This window comes from Polypterus senegalus, chromosome 13, assembly GCF_016835505.1.
Source record: "Polypterus senegalus isolate Bchr_013 chromosome 13, ASM1683550v1, whole genome shotgun sequence".
Taxonomy (NCBI): Eukaryota; Metazoa; Chordata; class Cladistia; order Polypteriformes; family Polypteridae; genus Polypterus; species Polypterus senegalus.
Genome location: NC_053166.1, coordinates 142,150,732 through 142,174,652, shown reverse-complemented (window position 1 = coordinate 142,174,652; position 23,921 = coordinate 142,150,732). Strand labels below are relative to the sequence as shown.

The 23,921-nt window shown below is 35.3% G+C and overlaps 1 protein-coding gene across 2 annotated transcripts in view; it reads left to right on the top strand.

Annotated features, from left to right (window-relative positions):
* Window positions 1-23,921, top strand: part of fbxl18 (F-box and leucine-rich repeat protein 18) — a 64,964-nt gene that overhangs the window by 5,333 nt on the left and 35,710 nt on the right. For both annotated transcript variants that reach the window (XM_039775519.1, XM_039775518.1), the window contains 2 exons: window positions 969-2,527; window positions 6,457-6,675. In XM_039775519.1, coding sequence (XP_039631453.1) covers window positions 969-2,527; window positions 6,457-6,675 — 1,778 coding nt within the window. The remainder of the gene's footprint in view (window positions 1-968; window positions 2,528-6,456; window positions 6,676-23,921) is intronic.

The following is a 23,921-nucleotide window of genomic DNA, read 5'->3' as shown; positions in this document are numbered from 1 at the left end:
ATTCCCTTCACATTCATACATACTGTAGATATAGAATAGAGAGAAAAAACGTTTGTTGAAACAGAAACCAATAGTGACCAATGCTGTACAATGGCAACAGTTTAAAACAATCCATGGAAGAATGAAAAAACAAAATCTCACATTACCTGTGTCGCATTACTTTAAACTTTTGGTTGTCACTTTAGTCCCCAGAAATTCTTCACTCAGTGACTAGCCAAAGTCACAACCCAGCAGTGATTGAAACAATGAATTATAACATGAGTTATACTGTATGTGTAAAGCACCTCTGAGGAAAACAATTGTGCAAAATATTTTCTTTCTTAGAAAGAAAAGAAAAATAGCAACAACGAGTTTCTGAAAGCCAATGCTTTTCTAGTTTTTTTTAACAAAAAGTGTGTACTGTTTAATGGTTATGAGAAGACTCCGTTATCGCAGAAAAGAGTTACTTCCATAACTGAAGGGTAGCTCAGTTTTAAAGCAGATGTTGGCCCCTTTTTAAGAAATTAGAAAAAAAAAAAACAGCACACTGTAGCTGCTTAAAGTCAGTAAGCCTGATTTTTTTCAGGTAAAGTTTTACTGGTGTACTCTGTGTAAAGATTCTGATGGCATGACTGGTGGGTAAAATGGGCTGCATCTTTTTTTTTTAATTCCTAGGAATCAAAATGATAAGTCGTTCATATAATTACCTTAATTGAGATTTTTATAACAACATATGCCACCGAATCTAAGATGCAAAGATTTACATTGGCAATTTTCCACATAAATACCAAAAGCTACTTTCATTGTTGTTGTCGAGTTGCACTCTTGTGCATTTGAGGCAGAATGCAGGCAGTCTGTTAGAATAATACAGTGAGAGTTCTGTGCATAAATTCAATGTAAAAACATCCAATATTAACATTTTTAAAACTGTTAAAACATTGATTAATGGGATGTATTTGCCATCTGAAATTTCATTTTTATCTCCTTAGGTAAATGACAATAAAGTTAAAGAAATGGTTAAAGAAACAGCTACCAAAATTCAGGAGTTAAATGTTAGTGGGTGCTACTGGCTGTGTCCACAAACAATTGACCAGATATCCAGATGTAAGAGTTTGGTCAGACTGGACTTGTCGGACTGTCGATTGACCTCTCTGCGTTTGTCAAAAATGCTGTCCTGTCTTCGGTCTCTGCGCTCTTTGGCCATCGATATTAACCATGGTTTTGACTCTAGCCAACTCAACAGCGAGAGCAAAGCAACGCTTAGCCAAGTTACTGAGCTCAAGCAGACCTTATACACACCATCCTATGGAGTTGTGCCTTGCTGTACAAATTTGGAAAGACTTCTTTTGTATTTTGAAATTAATGACTACACCAGAGATGGCACAATGGTTTCCTGTCAGCTAATGGTGGGCCAGAGCAGTGTTCCACACTATGAGAACCTCAATATTTTTTATGCTAGGTTGGCACCTGGCTATGTCAATCAGATTGTGATGAGACTTTATCTAGCAGTTTTCAGTGTTCGGGTACCTGAAAACCTGCGTGCCTTTGTCATTTCCATCCCTGGAAACTTCCCCGAAAGTGGAGCAGCAGCAAAAAACATTTTAGAGGGTATGGCAAAAAATGCTGCCCTGGAAGCCTTGCAACTGCCTAAGACGTGGGTGGATAGTACTTCTTTCCTACAGAATTTAAAACTTACTGCACCTTCTTATTTAAATTTCAGTCGCTGCATGGTGTTGGGCAGCCATTTGATTCACCGGATGCTGAATGATGGCAAGGACTTCAGGTCTCTTATAAGTCTAAATCTCAGTGGATGTATACACTGCCTTTCCACAGACTCCTCCCGAAATGCTGATGATGATATTGACTGGGAAGTGCCAGAAACGCTAGTAAGCGCATGCCCTAATCTACAACACCTCAACTTGACGGCCGCCCATCATCATAGTCATCAGGGTTCTGGAAAGCATTTGTGTGCTATCTTGGCCAAACTGAAGAATCTGCATTCTTTGGCGTTACCAGTGTGCAGCATTTCAGATGAGGTAAAAAACTCTGGTTCACCACCAGCCCATAGTGTGCAGCCATCAGGACATTCGCTCACTTTTGGCTTTAAAAAGAATATTAGGATTGGCGTTAAAACATACCACCCTAAAAACAGCTTGGAGCAGTCAGACCAGAATTCTCCAAACTCAAGTTTTAGAGGTCTGCTTGAGGCTGTACCTTTTGTTTATGAGATTGAACTAATAGGATCAAGCTTTTCTTCTTCCATGCCTCGCAATGAGCCAGCTATTCGTAAGGAGTTGCCACCATGTCCTCAGGCAAAACAGATCGGAGATGAGGAGGTGGCATGGCTTAGTCATCTAAAACTCTTAAAATCTCTGACCTTAGCCCAGCTGCCAGGCATCCTGAATGGGGCTGGATTATTACAGGTTGGCATGATGTGTAAAGAGCTGCGAGTGCTCTCTCTAGCAAATTTGGGAATGCTTAAAAAAGTAACATACATGCCATACCTGATTGAGTGCTTTAAGCACTGTAAGCAGCTGAAGGACCTGCGGTGAGGTTTTTTCCTTTTCTTTTTCTGTTTTACTGTCCTAAAACATTTTACAGTAAGTGTAGGCCATTTTCATCAGCTTTAGACCAGAATTGAATTTGGATTGGTGTATGAATTTTATAAATGAATCATTATAAGGGTTCAGGTACTGACAAGAAAACCTGTGTTGCCTTACCTATTCATTCTTCAACACAGACAAGGGACATTTTAGAGAAGGCCTCTGCAGACAGACATTTGTTTGTAAGATCTTTAGAGGATATCATTGTTAGGATTATGGTTCATAACCACTGCTGTTTCAGGTTCTTCTGTAGCTTCATGATCAGGTGATGATTGGAGCAGATTTCATGAATAGCTTGTTATGAGCACTGTTTGATATGATTGCTGTGTTGATTGCCCTTGTTTCAGTATTTTAATCTGATATTTGCATTTAGGATAGCATGGCGGCATAGTTTGTGTACTGTACTGTCACAGCTCCAGTGTCCTGGATACAAAGTTGTGTACAGTTTACTCATTCCCTTTTTTCTCTGCATAGTTTTCTCCAGGTACTCTGGTTTCTTCCACCATGTAAAACAGGTTTAGGCTGTTTAGTAACTTTACAGTGGCTCTGTACATTTAAGGTTGATTGGTGCACCATGTGACCCCTGTGGGACACCACTATTAACTCTAGCCAATTCTGGTAAGGTTCCTCGCACCATCACACTCTGCTTTCTGTTTCTGAGCCAATTCTGCACACCGTACACCCCAAGCTCCCACTTGGATGCCGAATCTCCCATGTGGCACCTTATCAGATGCATTTTGAAAGTCAAGATAAATAATTTTCATATGCTCCATTTTGATACTATCCTTTTGTTGCTTAAAATACATTTTTTTTTTCTTCAGAACCCTTGCTGACTGTTCAGTAAAACTCCTGTTCTTGCCAGGTGTTGCTCAACTCAACCTTTTCCTTAATAATTTCTTCCATTAATTTACATGTGATGCACATTAAGCTTACTGGCCTGATGTTGCTTGGATCTTTTTATAAAACAGGACAATATTTGCCTTTTTCCAGTGCTTCGGAATTTCCCAGTGCACAGTAACTTCCTAAAAATATATGTCAAGGGTTTATATATGTATTTGCTAACATCCTTAAGAACTTGAGGATAAATATTATCTGGTCCTGGTGATTTGTTTGATTTCAGTTTATTTAATCTGAGCAGCTCTTCTCCCTCTACAATTTCCAAATCACTCAGTACCTCCTTTTACTACTTAGAGGTTATTTGCTTCCTCACTTGTAAAGACCTCAGAAAAATATGAGTTTAGAGCATCCACTGTTCCACTGTCTGTATTTTTTAAATTCCCCTTAACTATTTATGATGCACTTCACCTCCTATCTAACTATTCTTTCACTACTAAAATGCTGAAAGAATCTCTTTGGGTCATTGTTCGCTTTCCCTGCTATTATCTTCTCACTCTTCCTTTTAGCTTTCCTTATATCCTTCAACTGTCAACAGTTAATCACTGGGCAGGGATTTGAATTCAGTTTAAAATGGTTGAAAAATTACACCAACTGCCTCATCAAAACAATTTCACCCCAAAATGAAAATGAACTTAATTTAAAACAAATAGGATGACAAGTAGGTTAGCACTGTTACTTGACAGCTTTATGGACCTTGTTTTGATTTCAGGTTTGATCATTGTCTTTGTGAATTTGCATTTCTACCTCAGCCCTGAATGGTTTATCTCCAGGTTTTCTCAAGGTTAAATTTGTTTGGTTAATTTCTGTTTCCAAATGTCACAATTTGAGTGACTATTGGTGTATGTATGAGAATGCCATAATGTCCTAGAATCCCAGTCTGCTTTGCACTTGATGCTTCAGGGATAGGCTTTGCCTTCTGTAACTATAAAATATTTTAGAAAATGGATGGCTAGATACCATCAAATGAAATAGCAGAGTACTAACTGAAAATAGTTTTCCAAATGTAAAGTGATATTGCTTTTAATTTATTAATATTACTTTTAATTAAGAATAAACACATTATGAGTGTTTATATTCATCTGAAATAGGCTGTTCTGGTCCTGGAAGGCCTTTATTGGTATGGCTTTCTTTTTAATAAACTCCTTTTTCACTTAGATGTTTTGTATGGACACATTTTTACACATTAGAATGAATCTAATATGTATTCTGCTTTTATAACAAAGAAAGAACATGTAAATTGCATTATAGGTTTCTATAGTTCTTAAGACTCAATCAAGTCTCCTTGTCCAAACTTGTTAAAAGTTCAGTTTTGTTTTGCTTTAAATACGATGTAGTGAGTTATAATTAGCAGAAACCAAGTTCTTCAGAAGAAATGTTCATTTACACATCGTCTTAATGCTTCTATTTATAAGCTTATGGGGCATTTAGATAAACAATTATGAAAATAAGTTACAGAGTGGTCTGAAAGTAGTCCATACCTTGGCATCGTTTGACACTGAAGATTCATTTGAATCATCGGTAAAGCAAGAAAACCACGAAAATAACCAAGGGAGAAGTTTCAGAACAAGAATTATTCTCTGGTTAACAGATAGATTGCAACACAAATTGGATGCACTATAGTACTGCAGAACCAGAATTGCTTTCCCTACTGTATGGTTTTAACTTTTTAATTAAAAATATTTAACTAAATGCTTTCATAGATACAACTCAAAGAAATACTGGTAGACTGGAATTAAATGTGTCTACGCTTGTGGGCGTCCATACCTGGTCCCGGAGAGCCACAGTAGTTCCAAGTTTTCATTCCAACCTATTTCTTAATTTGATAGCCGTCCTTTCTATTAAGTGAATTTCTTATTTAATTAGGTGGTTTACCCTAGTTTCTGTCTAGTGTCTTAAAAATTCACAATAGATTAGCTTTGCAGCAAACGGCCACGTTGGCCCTCCAGGATTACACAACTGATTTAAATGTTTTAATACTTAAAATGAAAAATCCTCTTCCTCTGGGGACACGGTGCATTTTAAAAGTAGTTTGTTGCATTACTGGTTACTCCTAATGTGTTTATGTGATTTAACGTACCAACAAGGAAAAATGGTAGCAATTTTTCCTAATTCCTGATGGGTTTGTTTTGTGTTATATTTATCTGACGCTATTATTACTGAAAGGATCATACATACTACAAGTCCATGGTACATTTGATTGTATATTATTCTGCATGGAGCATTAGCAGATTAAATGACTTGTTCAGGGTTACACAGAAAGTCAGTGATATGGACTGACCTTGCCTGGTTGTCTTTTATAGTATTGTGCTTCAGCTGCAATGTCTGTTTTACTTTTCCATGATTAAGTACTGTATTCCTTTACTTATACTCATCAAAAATTGTATACTGCTGTTAGAGGCTTAACAGCCATTATCATCATATTGGTGTATTTAGAATAATTCAGTTTGGAGTTGATGCATGCATACCTTAAACAATTTAAATCCTGCCTGGACATCCGAGTGTGTTTTTTAATTTATGTGTGGGACTGTGCTTGATTCACATACGGATACTTATGAAAGTGAACTGTTTTCCATGCTGCTTTTAAACTTTAAAATCCTTATAGTAGAACACTTTAATGAATAGACAGTGGTTTCCTGCATAAGACACCTTCTTTTCTTGAGCATTGTGATCCTGAAATGATTTAAATACACTATATATTTGCCTTTTGCTTAAGTCTGTCATTTATTTATTAAGGTTACTTTATATAGCTGCATATAAAGGGCAACGTTGTGTAGTCTTCAACATCTGTCAAGCCTATCTTCCTGTCAGCTTCAAACTGTAATGGCTTAGTCACATATCTTTGCCATTTACTGTACATGCTCTTGTAGTAGAGGTAGGGTTAGTTTTTTATTACAGTGTCATTAGTGTATGAGTCTTTTGTTCCATTTTGCATTTCCTTAAATCTGACTGACTTTTGGTCTCTGCTTTCTCTCTGCAGTCTTGAGCAACCATACATTAGTGCCAATATTCAATTTTTCCAGGCCCTCACCCACTGTGTTGCTCTTGAGCGTCTCTGCATTATTTCTCGTAATGGCACCTTTCAGCCAGATGCGGTGATGTTGTTCATGGAGCACTGCTGTAATGTAATCATGTTGCACATGTTCATGGGAGAAACCCTGGTAGCAAGTAAAAACATGCAACAAGCTCTTCTACAAAGGTAAGTGGATTGGGTGAGTGTCATTATGGTTTGGGGCAGTTAAACTAATTAGAACTTTAAGCTGCCTAGCATGAAACTGAGGCTGCTCTGACACTTAGTGGACTATGACCACTTAATTTTTGTGTCCTAGAGCATAGTGACATATTGCATCCTGTCTTTTTGAGTTAGGTGATGATTACATGATTAACAATGATTTATACATGTGTATATATATACACACACAACCATACAAATGTATATATGTAAATATATATGTATACACATATATATATATATATATTTACATATATATATATATATATTTACATATATATATATATATTTACATATATATATATATATATTTTACATATATACATTTGTATGGTTGTTCCTAAGGGGAGCTATGAAGTCTGGAGGGGGATCTCTCCACAGTTCAAAATCATGCTGTCTAAATGCATTAAATACTTCTTTATTGATACGTAATATACAAAAAACAGGCGTTCCTTTAATTCTATACACTGTTTTTAATAAGATAATACCGGTTTTTAAAATTATAATGCATTGCTTTGCATTTGCCTTACAAAGCTGGCATTTCTAATACTAAAAATATTAAATATTTGCAAACAATTGTAGGTTTAATTTGATGTTTAACAAACATCCAAGTGAAACTGGCTTGGCATGTCTGGATCAACATTTAAATGGTTATAGTAAAATCCTTTCCTGTTTATGGAATGCAATCTTTTATTTGTGATAGTGAATTAAATTTTTTTTTTTTCATAAAAAGTTTCCGCCAGGTGCTCCCTTTTCCTCCTACAGTCTGAAGATGTCCTGTCACTTTGATTTGTTATGCTGTAGTGTTTGAACAGTGTATTTCCAATTTTGTGTGTGCCCAGATATGGACTGATGTCCTATTTCAGCTCTGGAACTCCTGCTGCCCCACAAGGGATTAGGCAGTTTCAGAAAGTAGATAAATGAATGGATAATGTTCCTAATGTATCCTTTAAAAATATCTGATATGGTCACAACACAGAAAAGAAAGGGCCAGTAATGTGATTGTGTGTGCACAGTTCCCCACAGCATTTTTGTTTTGTGTGTAGTTTTCATTTTGCAACTTTAAGATTCTTATAAACCTAGATTCTGTGACTCCACAAAGGATTTTTGATGACTTCACATTGTATTTGATGTTCACATTTGAAGTTTTCCAATGGAGCTGCAAGCTTCAGATATTCTTCTGACACTCTGCTGCATCAGTATTTTGCAGTTATTGTACAGTAAAATCTTCGTATTCATTGCAAGAAAATAAATATTAGATTAAAATATCATTGCATATGTAAAGAAAAAAATTTTCACCACACTTCTCTAAAATGTGTGCTTGAATCAACAAAGTTGTTTATTGTATTTTTAATGACCATCACTACAAGACTGCATAATTAACACATTGAATCATTGTTAGTTTCCAGTTCCTTCTCCTCTGTTCTTCCAGCATTAGAAGAAATTGATGCCATTTTAATGAGACAATAGAAAGTGTTTACATGACCCTGTTATCTCTGTGCACTTAGCAGTTGCTTCTAGTTTGTACTGATGGTTGAGTATAAATGGATCAGCTTTAATCATACTGAGGTAATGTTTATCTACCCCACTCGTCATTACTTTTTTTTTGTCACATTCAAGGCTGTGGTATTGAATTTTGTATTTTCTATATTTTCACAAGCAGCTGTATCATTTATTCGCCTAGAACATTGTTATTGATCTCGGGGGAAACAAAAGTATCATAGTTACATCACATGAACAGCTGAAAGATTTGTGAGCAGAATTAAAGCCTAGTAGTGAATAATGCAGAACCTCATCTGCCACTTTGGAGGAGAAATCAGGAGGCAGAATGCTGCGTAAATTAGTAAAACCCTTATATTGTGAAATATAATTTAATATCTGTATTTTTTCTTTCTGTTATTGGCATGAGGATGTGGAACATTCAAGTAAAACATTAACTGTGGAGAAATCATTACTGTAAATTTAGTGCTAACTTGACGTGTAAAGCTGTGAAAATCACACTTTCACAATATTTGAAGAGTTATATTATTTTTGTTTATTGTTACTTATTATTTTAGACTACATTGCTTTTACTGTGACTGATGGGCTACATTTCTTTTTAATTTCCCCTTTGGGTTATATAACTTCTAAAGGCAATGAATGACGCATGTTTGCTTTTAGTTCCTGGAATATCTTAATCTGTTACATTACATCATATAAGTGATGTCATAACATTAAAATTTCATTGATTGAAGTTCAGGGTTAAGTTTATTGTCATGTATTCATGGTAAAATGAAGTTCATCCCCTAAATTTGTGCTAAAACGCATATTTTACGTGCCCGCATTCATAACGGTAGACAAATAAAATATAATTGTTTAATTTATCTGTTACATTACATCATACGAGTGATGTCATAACATTAAAGTTTCATTGATTGAAGTTCAGGGTTAAGTTTATTGTTATGTATACATGGTAAAATGGAAGTTATCATCCAGTTGACACTCGGAATGACCACCAGAGGGCGAACTGGAGGTGACTGCCAGCATTCTTTATATTTGAGCACCACTGCGCCCCTGTTGCTTTTGAAATTAGAGTTGGCTGGTTTCGACCGTCAACTGGATGATAACATACAGTGGTGTGAAAAACTATTTGCCCCCTTCCTGATTTCTTATTCTTTTGCATGTTTGTCACACAAAATGTTTCTGATTATCAAACACATTTAACCATTAGTCAAATAGAACACGAGTAAACACAAAATGCAGTTTTTAAATGATGGTTTTTATTATTTAGGAGAAAAAATCCAAACCTACATGGCCCTGTGTGAAAAAGTAATTGCCCCCTTGTTAAAAATAACCTAACTGTGGTGTATCACACCTGAGTTCAATTTCCGTAGCCACCCCCAGGCCTGATTACTGCCACACCTGTTTCAATCAAGAAATCACTTAAATAGGAGCTGCCTGACACAGAGAAGTAGACCAAAAGCACCTCAAAAGCTAGACATCATGCCAAGATCCAAAGAAATTCAGGAACAAATGAGAACAGAAGTAATTGAGATCTATCAGGCTGGTAAAGGTTATATAGCCATTTCTAAAGCTTTGGGACTACAGCGAACCACAGTGAGAGCCATTATCCACAAATGGCAAAAACATGGAACAGTGGTGAACCTTCCCAGGAGTGGCCGGCCGACCAAAATTACCCCAAGAGCGCAGAGACGACTCATCCGAGAGGTCACAAAGACCCCAGGACAATGTCTAAAGAACTGCAGGCCTCACTTGCCTCAATTAAGGTCAGTGTTCACGACTCCACCGTAAGAAAGAGACTGGGCAAAAGGCCTGCATGGCAGATTTCCAAGACGCAAACCACTGTTAAGCAAAAAGAACATTAGGACTCGTCTCAATTTTGCTAAGAAACATCTCAATGATTGCCAAGACTTTTGGGAAAATACCTTGTGGACTGATGAGACAAAAGTTGAACTTTTTGGAAGGCAAATGTCCCGTTACATCTGGCGTAAAAGGAACACAGCATTTCAGAAAAAGAACATCATACCAACAGTAAAATATGGTGGTGGTAGTGTGATGGTCTGGGGTTGTTTTGCTGCTTCAGGACCTGGAAGGCTTGCTGTGATAGATGGAACCATGAATTCTACTGTCTACCAAAAAATCCTTAAGGAGAATGTCCGGCCATCTGTTCGTCAACTCAAGCTGAAGCGATCTTGGGTGCTGCAACAGGACAATGACCCAAAACACACCAGCAAATCCACCTCTGAATGGCTGAAGAAAAACAAAATGAAGACTTTGGAGTGGCCTAGTCAAAGTCCTGACCTGAATCCAATTGAGATGCTATGGCATGACCTTAAAAAGGCGGTTCATGCTAGAAAACCCTCAAATAAAGCTGAATTACAACAATTCTGCAAAGATGAGTAGGCCAAAATTCCTCCAGAGCGCTGTAAAAGACTCATTGCAAGTTATCACAAATGCTTGATTGCAGTTATTGCTGCTAAGGGTGGCCCAACCAGTTATTAGGTTCAGGGGGCAATTACTTTTTCACACAGGGCCATGTAGATTTGGATTTTTTTTTTTCTCCCTAAATAATAAAAACCATCATTTAAAAACTGCATTTGTGTTTACTTGTGTTATATTTGACTAATGGTTAAAGGTGTTTGATGATCAGAACCATTTTGTGTGACAAACATGCAAAAGAATAAGAAATCAGGAAGGGAGCAAATAGTTTTTCACACCACTGTACATACAAGACTGCAAGACAAACACATTAGTGAGTCTTAATTGCTTGTTAATTTATTTTTATTTTTAAAGTTGTTTTTTTTTAATTACTAGGGGCTTAGCCCCCTGCTCACTTCGCTTGCCAACTCACGGCCTGCGCTACGTGTCAGCCACTTTGCATCTCTGCCACTCGCGTATGTGGATTTCACTTTCACCAAACAACAAATCTTCTAATACTCGCGGATACGCCTCTTCATTGGGGAAAAAACACTACTACCCTGATAGCAACACGAATTAGATGATCTACAAGTCTCCAACTTAAAGTTTAAAGCCAAACAATATCTACATCCTTCTTTCATATCACCTATGTCGATATATTCAATCTCTTTTTGCTGTTCCATTATTTCACCGAGTAATAATTTCCATTTGTTAGCGCTAATGCGATCTTTACTGTCAGTTTTTTGAGACTTTTGAATTTTAGTACTTTCATAATCTCTAACCTGCTCTGCATGTGTATCACCCCAACGTTTTTGAACCTCTTTACGACGTTCTACTTTGTCTTCTACTCTTTGTCTTTTATTTCCGACCCTGTTTGGAACTGAGAGTGCAGGAACTGTCTCTGACAATAGCATTCACACGAATGATAAGTGATTGGACCGTGGGTGTGGTTTTAAATGTTTGAAAAGAGGGCGGGACTTGTCAAAATCTCTTGGCAAAAAGTCTTGTCTCGCAGTACCTGAAATTATCTCTCGCGGGAGTTAAAATTATCTCTGAGAAAGTCTCGTCCCATGGGTTCCTTTTATAATAGATAGAAAGATATTTTTCTCAAACAATTTAAACACACTTTATTTTCCTTCCGGGCAACACTGGGTATTTCAGCTAGTTTAAACATATAGAAGGATACAGATTTGTTGCCTTTGTTGAAACTCTGTAGCCTGCTGGTAAATAGAGCTTGTTTTGTCTTGCTTTAAATTTTAATGCATTAACTAAAGAATTTTAAAAAGTAAAAAAAAATTAATTTGGTACATCACTGCAATTGAGATTACCTGCTCCATACTGGATTTGTTTTAATTGTTACCCTTGCTTTGTTATTGTTGATCTTAAAATCACTTTTTCTGCCAGGAAGCATGCAGTGCCAGGGCAAATGTAGTTCTTGTTTTGTTACCATTATATTTTTCTGGAAGGCTCTTTGTACCAGCTGTTTAATGTATTAAAATGTTTAGATGTTCAACAAGAGTAGTCATCATGCATCCTGTACTCCTACTCAAATTATTAATTGTGTGGGTTTCCATTGATTGTTTTTTCTTGTTCAGAATTTGCTTTTTATTCAATATTTAGTTGCGCTAACACTTATTTAGATTATAACACAACTTTGCTTCTTAAGAAAGCACTGTGTATATTCAAATATCAAATAATTTGATGGTGGAAGGTAAAAATAAAAAATAAACAACTGTGGATAAGCATACAGATATTCATCACTAAAGTTTAGTACGATCAGTTTATCAGGGTGTCAAACCCAGATCCTGGAGGGCCGCAGTGGCTGCAGGTTTTTTTCCGAGGCACTTTCTTAATTAGTAACCAATTACTGCTTCTAATAACATACTTCTTTTGCCGTACTTAATTATCATTGACTTGCATTATATTTTTTTTGTTCCTTAACCAGCTCTCAAACAATAAAGAGAGGCAAAGCAAGTCAGCTGATGAACAGCTAACTCCGGGATCTCAAACAGTTAATTTTCACTACAACCAACCTCCCATTTAACTTTTAACTAAATTCGTTATTTAATTCGGTGACTAGTTAGTGCTGTCATTTTGCAACATCAGAAATTTCCAAGGCTGATTTTTCTCTTCTCTGAGATCACCATCCAAATTCTGTGCTGGTCACAACACAAATTGACATCTCTCTGACCTTCACTTTTTTATTTTCAAATATTTTATTAAGACAGATATTGTATGAAAATTGCAGAACAAATGGTTGATCTGGTCATTTGCTGTCTCACTTTGCATCTAATTATTGTTTGTTTGCCTGTTAAATAAAAAAAATGTAATAATTAAAATGCAAGTCACTTAAAATCAAAGCAACATAATATATTCCATTAGCACTAGTAACTGATTATGAAAGGAGAAAGTGACGGATACAAAAGCCTTTGGCCTTCCAGCTACTGAATTTAACAGCCCAGTTTATAGGTAATGCATCTCTTTGAGCTCCTGGAAGCAGGCAGCTAGTCTCATTCTGGTTCCTGGTGCTGGAAGGAAAAGGAGCATAACTGTCTTCATTTTTTTTTAGTACTTATTTCAAATTGATAGCAGACTTTAAGGAAATACTACACCCAAAAATTATACTTTTTATACAATATAATATGTAACCCATGTAGTTTATAATGATAGCAGAAAAAGATTTTTAAGGTCATGTTTTCATGTAGAAAGGAGATAAAATGTTTCATATATTGACCAACAGCAAACAATACCATGAAAAAAATCACATATTACTTGTGTTGCATAGTCCACCACTGAAGTCATCTGGATGTAAACTTACAAAATCCAAAACACATGTATTTTTTTACTAAAATATTGTTAAATAAAGCACTTACGGAAAGTGCTTTTCTGAAATAAAACTCGCTTTAGATTTTGTATTGAAGACTTTCCCTTTCAGTCGTTGGTCACAAGCTCAGTAAGGGCTTATTCATCATCCAACATTGCGTTTTACTTGAAATCGGCATTGGAAAGTTCACTGAGAGAAATGTACAACTGAAGATTAAATGTCAAAGAAAAGCGAGTAAAGGCATTATCAAGAAGAAAGTATGCCTCAGACTGTTTATCAGAGATGCTTCAACAGCAGAATGTCAATACACGCATGTGGCTTTACAGCCTGCTGTTAAATAATACTGAGGTACTCCAGTTGTAGATATGACTATACAGTAAATGTAACAATCAGGGTCTAAAATTCAAAAGCTTGTTCGTGTCTGAGCATGTTCTGTTTTGGTTCAAAGAGCGTTTGTTGTAAGTGATTCATTTAACAATATTTTAGTAAAAATAAACGTTTTTGGGATGCTGTGAGCATACGCCTGGATGACTTCACATCCAGACACGACAAGTGTTGTGAGATTTTTTTACGCTGGCCACCATAGACTTCTATTCTGTTAGAAACTTTTATCTCCATTGTTCATGAAAACATGAGATTACAAATTTTTCTTGTCCATCATTACAAACTACATAGATTAAGTATCATATAAAAATTATCTATTTTGGGTGGAATATTCCTTTAATAACCTTTATAAATACGGTTTTCCGTATATTGATTTTAAAATCAAAGAATATGTAATGAAGACAAAGTTCAGAATTTTGCATATTTTTCATTTTAATACAGCAAAATCCTTCTTTGTGTTTGTTGTGAGAGGGTCTCAAATATTGAATGCTTCTTTCCATTTTTATCTGACTGACTGCTTGTTTTTCAGCATGATGGTTATTTATTTATAAAATGTATCTGACATCTTTTTTTTTTTTTTTTTGCCTTCTTTCAAAATTTGCAATATGTGCCACTCAAATTGGTGCTACAGTGGCTTCGCCCAGTGTTGCTGTGATTAATCACCTTTGACCACTAGATGGTGCTTATTGTATATTTTTAGTAAGGCTGTTCTTTATTGGCTGCTGAACTCTTTAAGCAAAGGAATAACAAGTTGGGAGTAAAATAAAAAAAAAATAAACCTTTCTTGGCTCTGTTAGAAATGTTTGATCAAAACCTGACTCCAAAAGGAAGCTTGTGCATACAGGGGATTGGTGCTGGTATCTATGAGTGTGTAGCTACCGTAGATGTTTTGTTAATGGTTAATAATTGTTTTTTTACATTGAAAGACTATGTCATGGGAGCAACACACACATCAATGCATGCTGGTAGGATGTCAACAAATATAATCAAGCTGCAAGTATGACTACTTAGGGGTATTAGCATGCAAAAAGAATTTATTCCCTCTGCCTTAGGCTATGTCTCAGGATAGCTAAAAAAAATCACATTACGCAAAACAAACAATAGGGATTAAATAGCAGTAGTATTGTACAGTTTAGAATGTGGTGAATAAGCAGAAAAATAGATATCTGAACTTAATCATCTGGGAAGGCTGGGCTCCTCAATGTTTCCTTTATTGTAAGATTCAACAAAGAAACACAAAAATGAAAGTGACCTTTTTTTTTTTTTTATCAGATTTTTATCTTGAACTGACTGTGCATATTTCTCACTCTGTGAAATTTTATCTGTTATACATAATTCACTTTCCTTGTTATTTTGCAAAATCCTGTTCTTCAAGGTCGTTGCTAGATCTGGCACACTATCAATGGTATTCTGTCTTCCACTTCTGAGGTTTTTCTTTGTCTTTATTGGTACAATATTTGAAACGGTTAAAAGAGCACTTTTAAAGAAAAGCTCTTGTTTGTTTGTTTTTAAAATATCATTGAACTGATTCAAATGAATAGACTAGTAGAGCTAGTTCATTAAGTTATATAAAGTGCAATGTATTTATATTCATTAAATTGTGTTCAATCTGCAGCAACATTTCATTCCCCAGGGGAGATCTGTTTAAGCAAACATTGGGATTGTAGGCTATGGAAAAGTATATTAGAGTGTTCATTTGAAAAAAAAAATTATAATAATAAACTGATTAACACAACAATGTAAAATGAGATTCAAAATGGATTTCACCCTCTCTGCTCTAATTTTGAACGGTTGTCACGAAACATTAAAAGATTTAATTTCCAGACAGTTTTACATTCCATTGGGTTTCTGCCACGTTCATGGCTATTTTTGATGATACTTGGTCATAATGCAAACCATTACATAGGAAATATCTTCACAGTGGTATCCTACTTTACATTTTAATCTGCTCTCTGAGAGAAATTTTTATTTCTATGATGCATATCCACATGTGGTGAGATTTTCATGTTGATAGTTTATTTTCGATGAAGGAAATATATACACAATCCAGTGTCAGTAGTTCATAAAAAATAAACTTTGAGAAAGAGGTTGCTGATAATTTCCTTACTCTTTCAGAAGGACATTGAATTGCTTTTAATTCAGTACTTTGTAACATTAAGCATTATTTTAATGTAAGGCCTAATGGGAATCTGTTCTCTTCTGCTGTCCTCATAATATTGAGAACATGAGAGAAAGGTACCTCTTTGCATCAATGGTGTCCTTTTCTGAACTGCCAGACATTTATCACAGAATGTGTTGTTTTTAAAGGAAAGATGTGTAGCTTATATAAGCAGTGATTGTAATTGTGAATCTACTTTTCTATACATGTGATCTAACCTCTCTTGTAGCAATATGTGTTTTAGGAAAAATGTTTTATATTAGGTGGTAGAGCTTGTCTAGTGATAATCAATAACGTCAGTGTGCTCATCAACATGTGCATTTGTGTCATTTTAAAGCATTTTAATTCCTTGTACAGAAGCCAATTCCTTTTCTATTCAAATTCAGTAATAAGTGGATTTTCAGCTGTTTTTCTTTTTTTAATCTTAAACAGGGCTTGAAATTTGGTGCAGGGTTGCAGGTATCCAGGCTTTTACCTAAAAAATTTAGTTTATTAAACTGGGAATATCCTTCCATGCTTTTAAGGCAAAAAAAAAATGTTATTGCTGCTTTTATGCATTATTGAATTACATGTGAAATAAAAAAACACAATTCCTCAGTGCTTTAAGGGTGCGATGCTGTGTCTTATCAACTGAGTGAGAGGAGAGATTATTCAATTTTTAATACAGTGGCATACACTGCCATGATAAAGGAATAGTAGCTTTGCATGTACTGTATCCTTGGTTTGCCATAAACATGGCTACAGTTGTTTGTCCAGGCAACAATTTTTTTTTTTGGATTGGTGTATTCTGTTCTGGGTTTCTGGTGGGGTATTTGTACCTAGCTGTAGTGGATTCAATACAGGATCCAGTTTTGGAGTCTTTGGCAACCTTGCACACCTCTGGCTGCACATCACAACAAAATAAACTGCATTTAGTTAGTGTATACACATTGGTCTGATATCCGTTGTTTTGAAGCAATATGTCCAGATTGAATTTTTTTGATGTAACACCAAGCATGCAGCCTCAAGTCTTATGCAGCAGTGACCTGGGTACCTTATTGTCTTATTGCACCTTTGGGGTAAATTCTCATAAGCTTCGTCCAACTCCACAAAACACATGTAGACAGAATTTGCAAAATCCCATGACCACTCAAGTATCTTTGCAAGGAGAAAAAGCTGGTCCACTCTTCTAGGACATTACATTTGGCAAGTCATTTCAGCTAAGGTCTTAGAACTTTATTTTAATATAACAAGGTCTACAAACTTCATATTTCATTTTCAAGTTCTTTATTTGCTGTAACATTATGAAAACCAACATAAAACCTGTAACTGGACAGAACATTCCCATCACCAGTATGTATTTTGCTCTATTTGGAATAGTTGTTTTTTCGTTCTGACAGATGGTTCATTAAAAAGAATGTGTTTTATTAGTACATGAGTAATGTCTGCATTCCAACAAATGGTATATCACAAACATTATGACTAATATTCACATACTAAACCTATTCTTTGCACAAAAAAAACAGCAATACTTGTTTTTAGTGCATTATGATATTGTTAAAGAAAATATTTCAATACCCAACTGCATCATTTTTCTCTCTCCCACTATTACTTGAAGCCTATTTCTATTTGCAAGGAATGGGGCTGCTACTTAAGCTATAAAAGAAATTTCACCATGCATCAATTTAAAAAGTTGCATGTTTTTATTCTTGTGGTGTTTCAGCATTTAAATATCAGTAGGAAGAGGGAGATTAATGTGGAAAGGATCAAAAACTGTTCCAATTATTGCAAATCAAAGCAACTTACCCAGTCAGACAAGTTTGAAGAAAATAATGTGACTTCAGAATAGAGTTATCAGTATTGTTGTGTCATTTTTTTATTTTTTAATAGCATACTTGTAATTGATGCTTCTTTTCTTTAATTATTTTTTTATTTCTATAGGTAGCTATCTGCTGTTTTTCATATTTCAGGCAACATCACTTCAAAATACATATTTAATATTTTAGGTATTAACTTAAAAAACATTACTGACCTGTTTGGTTAATTCAGCAATTATTGCACACTGCCTTAGTTTATACATCTTGTATGCACAGAAACATAATACTTCATCTTCATTTTTGCCAAGAATTTTAACATTATTTCTGAAAGTATTTGTGTTTGGTCAAACTTGTTGGTAAGTGAAGGGTAACTTCTGTATCCGTATGATTAAAATAAGACATGAGTTAAGATTCAAGATCAGCTGTAAAGATAATATTGTGTCCCTGCTATGTAAAAATATGCATATGCAGCTGAAATTACTTAAACCATAAGGTCCCATGTTATGTTTTTTCATATAGTGGTTATTGTACCTCCTTATATGTTCCCTTTACTTTTCCATATATTTTATACAGTTAGAATATAATCAATATGTAGTATTTTCTGATAGCTGAAAGTTGTTTGGGAACCACTGTACTAGTTAATATAAAATAAGAAGAGAGTGAGGAGTCAAAAGAATAGGTGGAAACTGCTATCAATAGCAAAATGAGAAAATACTTTACAATTGGAAATGTCAGTCAGACTAGAGACACCATACTTGTTCCCAATGCATCAACCTTCTTCTGGATAGTGATGATACATATAATCCATCTTAATTTTTTGTGTCTGTCTCACTAGAAAAGTGAAGCGTCTGTAATTTTAAAGGGACATGCTGGGCAGTAAGCAGTAAAAACATTCTTGTTATTATGGACTGTTGCATTAGAGGTTAAATCAAAAGCTACTGTGCTGTAATATGAGACCACAGCACTGGTTCATTTTGTGATAATGTGTTATATGTATTGTTACACACATAAAAGTATATAGAATCTCTCTCTGTTAAAATGTATTTGTTTGTTGCTGACTGGGTCGAGTATGTCTGGTTCAGTATTAACCTTTTACTAATCTGACATTAAACCAGACCTACTTCTAGAAATGCATATACTGTATCTCAGCTTGCCTTATTGTGCCTGGGCATTCATCAGAATTACCTGCAGACTATTGCTAAGGATAATGTGAACTGGTCTGTCCAACTCAGTTTGTTGTCATTGGGTTCTTTATTAGTATAAGTAGACAGTATAAGATATTGTTATTATCTCCCAGTCAATGATAACAATGACACATTAGGAAATTTTTGCTCATGAAGGGTTAAACCAAATTACTTTAGGTTTCTAATGAGCAACCTAATGGCTGGTAGTCTGAGCTATTATACTGGTATAGCACCTTTAAGAAACTGAACCTAATAGTTTGCTTTCTTACCTGACTTTTTAAGCTCAAGTGTATCGGAATGTTTGCTTCTTTCATGTGAGCTATTTCACTACTAATGTGCTTCTAGTACTCCATTCTTGGTGATGTTTATGTGGTATTTATCAGGGTGGGTGCCCAACATTCTCTTGAGCATCAGTTGGTAATGTGTCCTCTGTTTTGCTGCATATTCTCTTCAAGTAAGCTGTGAAATGAGCCTCGGACTCTAGAGCACTCAAAATTGCTAGAGAGGAGTGCACTTATGCAATTTTCTGTTAGAACTGTGTTAAGTCTGAAGCAGTTGGCATACTAGGTTTCAAACATTTTTTCTTTTAAATGATACACCTGAACAGAAGCTGAGAAGCTGTTTCCATTTTAATGTTGTTATTTAGGGCAGCTTGATTCCTTTTGAAGAAGAGCCACTGAATGTCACAGTTATATCCTTTGTCAATTATCATTGACAATTATTGGCAAACCTTTTTTGTTATTATTTTTAAGGTTGGTTTGTTGAGTAGAATGTTACATGAGATTTTTAATCATAATGCATCAAAGGTGCAAACAGGCATGCTAAGACATCACCAACAAGTCCAGAGGCACAGTAAAATGGCAGAAGTGGTTTGTTATTGAATCCTTTTTCTCATACTACAAGTACAGTCATGTGCCAGAGTATTCAATCCCCTTGAAAGTCATCATAATTTTCTGCATGACAAAAGATTTGTCCACATATTCATCCACTCTGTATTTTTAACAATACATTTCCAATGTCAAAATAAGCCATTTTCTGTAGTTCTGTAACTGAAGAAGAAAAACTCAAAAGTTTGTGTCTGCCTAAGTATTAAAACCGTACACATTAATATTTTGTCAAGCACCCTTTTGCTGCAAATTATGACGACTTTCAAGACGACTGAATATTTTTGCACACCATTCTAGGTGGATGTTTTTTTTTTTCTTTTCTTCCCAAGAAGGTAGCAAGCAGATAACATTTTCAGAACTTACACTACATATTACTACAAAATCAATGTAGAAAGAACACCAAAGAAATACAAACAACAAAACCTAACAAAACAAAAATTCAGCCACCACCTAATAGAAATAGAAAGAGAGGAGAAGCAGCAGCAGAGAAAAACGCATCATTTCCCCCCCTATATAAATGCTTAATCTAAAATTTTGTAATTCGGAAGTCTAAGTTTTGGGCAGATTCTGTAAGCAAGAGTTAGGTTTTTTTTCCAGTTTCAAATAATAAGATAGAAAAAGTGGGTTGGGATTCTTCCAGTTAAGCAGGATAAGTCCACTTTCTAGTAGTGCGGTGTGGGCTATTAAATTTAATTTGTCCTTCTCCTCTCTTGGCCCATCGGAGAGTTGTTAATGGGTTAGTAGTAATTGTGGCATCATTGCTGTCTGAAAAGCATTCAAAGATTTTTATCCAAAATGATGTTAATTTGGTACAATCTCAAAACATAATGTAGAGATGCTGGAGCTACATGGTGATGCTCACAAGTTGGATCTTCCTCTGGATACATTTCAGATGATTTTAAATGAGATTCTGAAATGATAATTGAAATGTTCTTTTCCCACCATACCCAATTATTGTTGAAGGGAAGATTCTTTGAGATGTTTTTATATTTTTTGGGAAGTGTGTATGGCGTAATGATTCAAGTTCCAAGATAAGAGGTTTGTGATCCTAGATAATAACAACATTGTACTCTCAAGATTTAATAGTAAGCAATAAATTATTACCGACGAAGAAATAATCAGTTCTTAAGTAGCTGTGATGTATTGATGAGAAGAAGGAATATTCCCTTGAATTTGGATTTAAGAAAATTCATAAGTCCAATAAATTATGATCCATTACAAACTGTCTTTGTAATATTAGATGTTATCATCACCGTAGTTGAAGGTCTGTCCAGGTCTTGATTTAAAACACAATTAAAATCTCCTGCCATTATAATTGTCCACATTAGGTGTGCCTGTATTTATCAGAGTTGCTTTAGAATTGAATAAATTACCTGTCACCCTAACATAGCGACCATCAGAATTGGATGCTACGTCTAATGCAACAAATGGAGTTGATTGCCTAATGTATTAAAATTCCCACACCTTTGGTTTTCTTTATATAGCTGAAATGAAAAGTTTGGCCAAACCAGTCTCTTTGCAGTTGAGATTGGTCCTTACTTATAAGTTGAGTATCCTCTAAGAATGTTATCTTAGTTTTTAGGCCTGTGAGGTGAAGCATTTTTTTCCTCTTTAGATTATGATTGAGGCTTTTGGCATTCCAGCTTTCAATGTTCAACTGAACATTTGGGAACATTTTGAAATCTTAAGTAAAAACAGTGTATTATCACAGAATTTAGATAAATAATAAGTTGCTGTCTTTCCCTTCACCACCCAAACCCTCTCCATCTTCTCAACCCACACAATCATACCTCTTTAAGGGAGGCTAGACAACACGTCACAGGAGTCCCAGTCCTCTGGCATGCCCAAAACAAATAGAGACCCCCCCACTCCTCAGCAGCAGTATAGTAAGGATTAAGTTGAGATATTGTGTTATTGTACAGTCCAGATACAATAAACCTTGGGCAAGATTAGGCACCTACAGTATAAATACATGCATGTGCTTTTAAACATGCAAACCCCCATATACATGTGTGTTAAATTTAATATCACTTTTAATACTTAATGGTTACTCATATATATATATATATATATGTATACTTATTAAAATAAACTACAATATAGTAACTGAAAAGTGTCCAAAGAGAAAGAAAAAAGTGTCAAGTTGTGGGAAGCGTGTTATGTTAAAGATGGACCAAGTTGCAAACAGATTCTTCTTTGCATCACAAGGACACAATATGACTCCTGTTCATGTTTTAAAGGAGATCGAATTAGTCTTTTAAACACTTTTTCTGCTTCATCAGCTTTGCTAAAGCAATATGATTGACCAAGACCATTAACTGTTACTTTCATTTTTTTAATGTAAACAAGAGGCTATATATGAATTAATCTCGTTATAGGTGTTGTTTGATGCTGTAGAATGCAGCTCATTTTGCTGCAGTTTAAAGAGGTAAATCCGGGAAAATACAAATTTGGCTCTTTTTGAATATAATATTCTTCTTCTGCCTGAGAGGAAACATCAAGTTTTTTTTACCCCATAGTTTATCAAATTTGACGATCAGGTTTCTACATTTTAAAGCATTTGATCCATGAATGCAATAAGCAGTTGAGATTTCAGTGTCAGATTTAAGGTTTTCTTTTATTATTTTAAAAAGTAATTCTGCTACAAATTTCCCTGGATTGTGGTTTTCATGGTTTTGAGGAAGTCCTTTGATTCTAGAGTTGTTCCTTCAATATCTATCCTTAAATACTACTAGTTTATCACAAAGCACTTTGCATTTGGATTCTATAGCAGTTATTTTTTATCGGTGGCAGAAGTCAATTGTTTAGACTTGTTTAGCTGCTTTGTCCTTCTCTTAAATGTCTTTTTCTCCCCTCGATTTCTTCCTCATAATATAGCTGCAAGCAGTTCTACCTGGGTTAATAAAATACAGGATATCTCAAATAGATAAAAAAGGCAAATTAAACACCGTTTTAGACATCCATCTCTCACAACAGATAACACCAACTTACTGGATATTGCAATTTAAATCACTCCACTACTAAATTTGTATAAGCTTTTTATCAGCACATACAGAATTGACTTATAACTAATGAAAGCAAGGGAGAATATGGTGAGGGGTGGGGTGCTTGGAATACTATATTTACTTAAAATGTAACACTCCAGCGAATCATTAATAAACTGCTTACTCTACCCTAGCATCACTCCATTGATTATTTCATTCTCAGAACATAAAAAATGTGACAAACTCAGGCTTTTTTGTTTAGCTAGTAGCTAAGCTGTGCCAATATCTCATCCAGATACTTCTTAAAGGTCGTTAAGGTTTCTGCTTCAATTACTGTACATGCCTCTGTATTTTGAGGAGTACTGGGAGCTAAGAGAGACAAGGATGGGTTCTTATTTTTGTGTTGAGGTGACATAAACCTGGCAAAATGTATTAGGCCTCCTAATAGAGTCACAAACCATGCCAGGACATTCACCGACCTAGCCAGTTAAGGCTACACTCCAAGTAGCTAGCCCTGAACTACATAAGGTAGGCTTTAGCCTAAGCAGGCCCGCAAATGAAAATCTGGCTTTGAAAGTTCAAAATGTAATGGAAGTCTCTAAATACATTAAACATGTCTTGTGAGGGAGAAGGAGGAGGTTGGGAGCATGTGTTGATGACAGCGCATAGCCAAAAAGGTAACTGCAAAACAGCTTGCTTTTAAAGAGCCAAGAATCTTCATAAATCAAGAATGTAAAAATGTGAAAACACCAAAAATAGAACATAAACGCATAAAAAGGGGATTTGCCTAAAATAATCCAAAAGCAGAAGCAAAAATCAAATAAAACAGAAAATTCAAAACTAAGCCACACTCACAAGAAACTGGGACTGTCACTCTGACCTCAATGTAATGACAGAATGAGGACCTTGCAGCATGATATCAGGGAGGCTACTCATTGTGAGATTCTACCCACAAAACATGAGGAGTGGCAGAAAGTTTAAAGGTACAGTACACCAATATTAAGAAAATAGACAAACCTAACAGAAACTACATACAAACATAAGAAATATGAATTTAAAATAATTTAGAATAGCAACA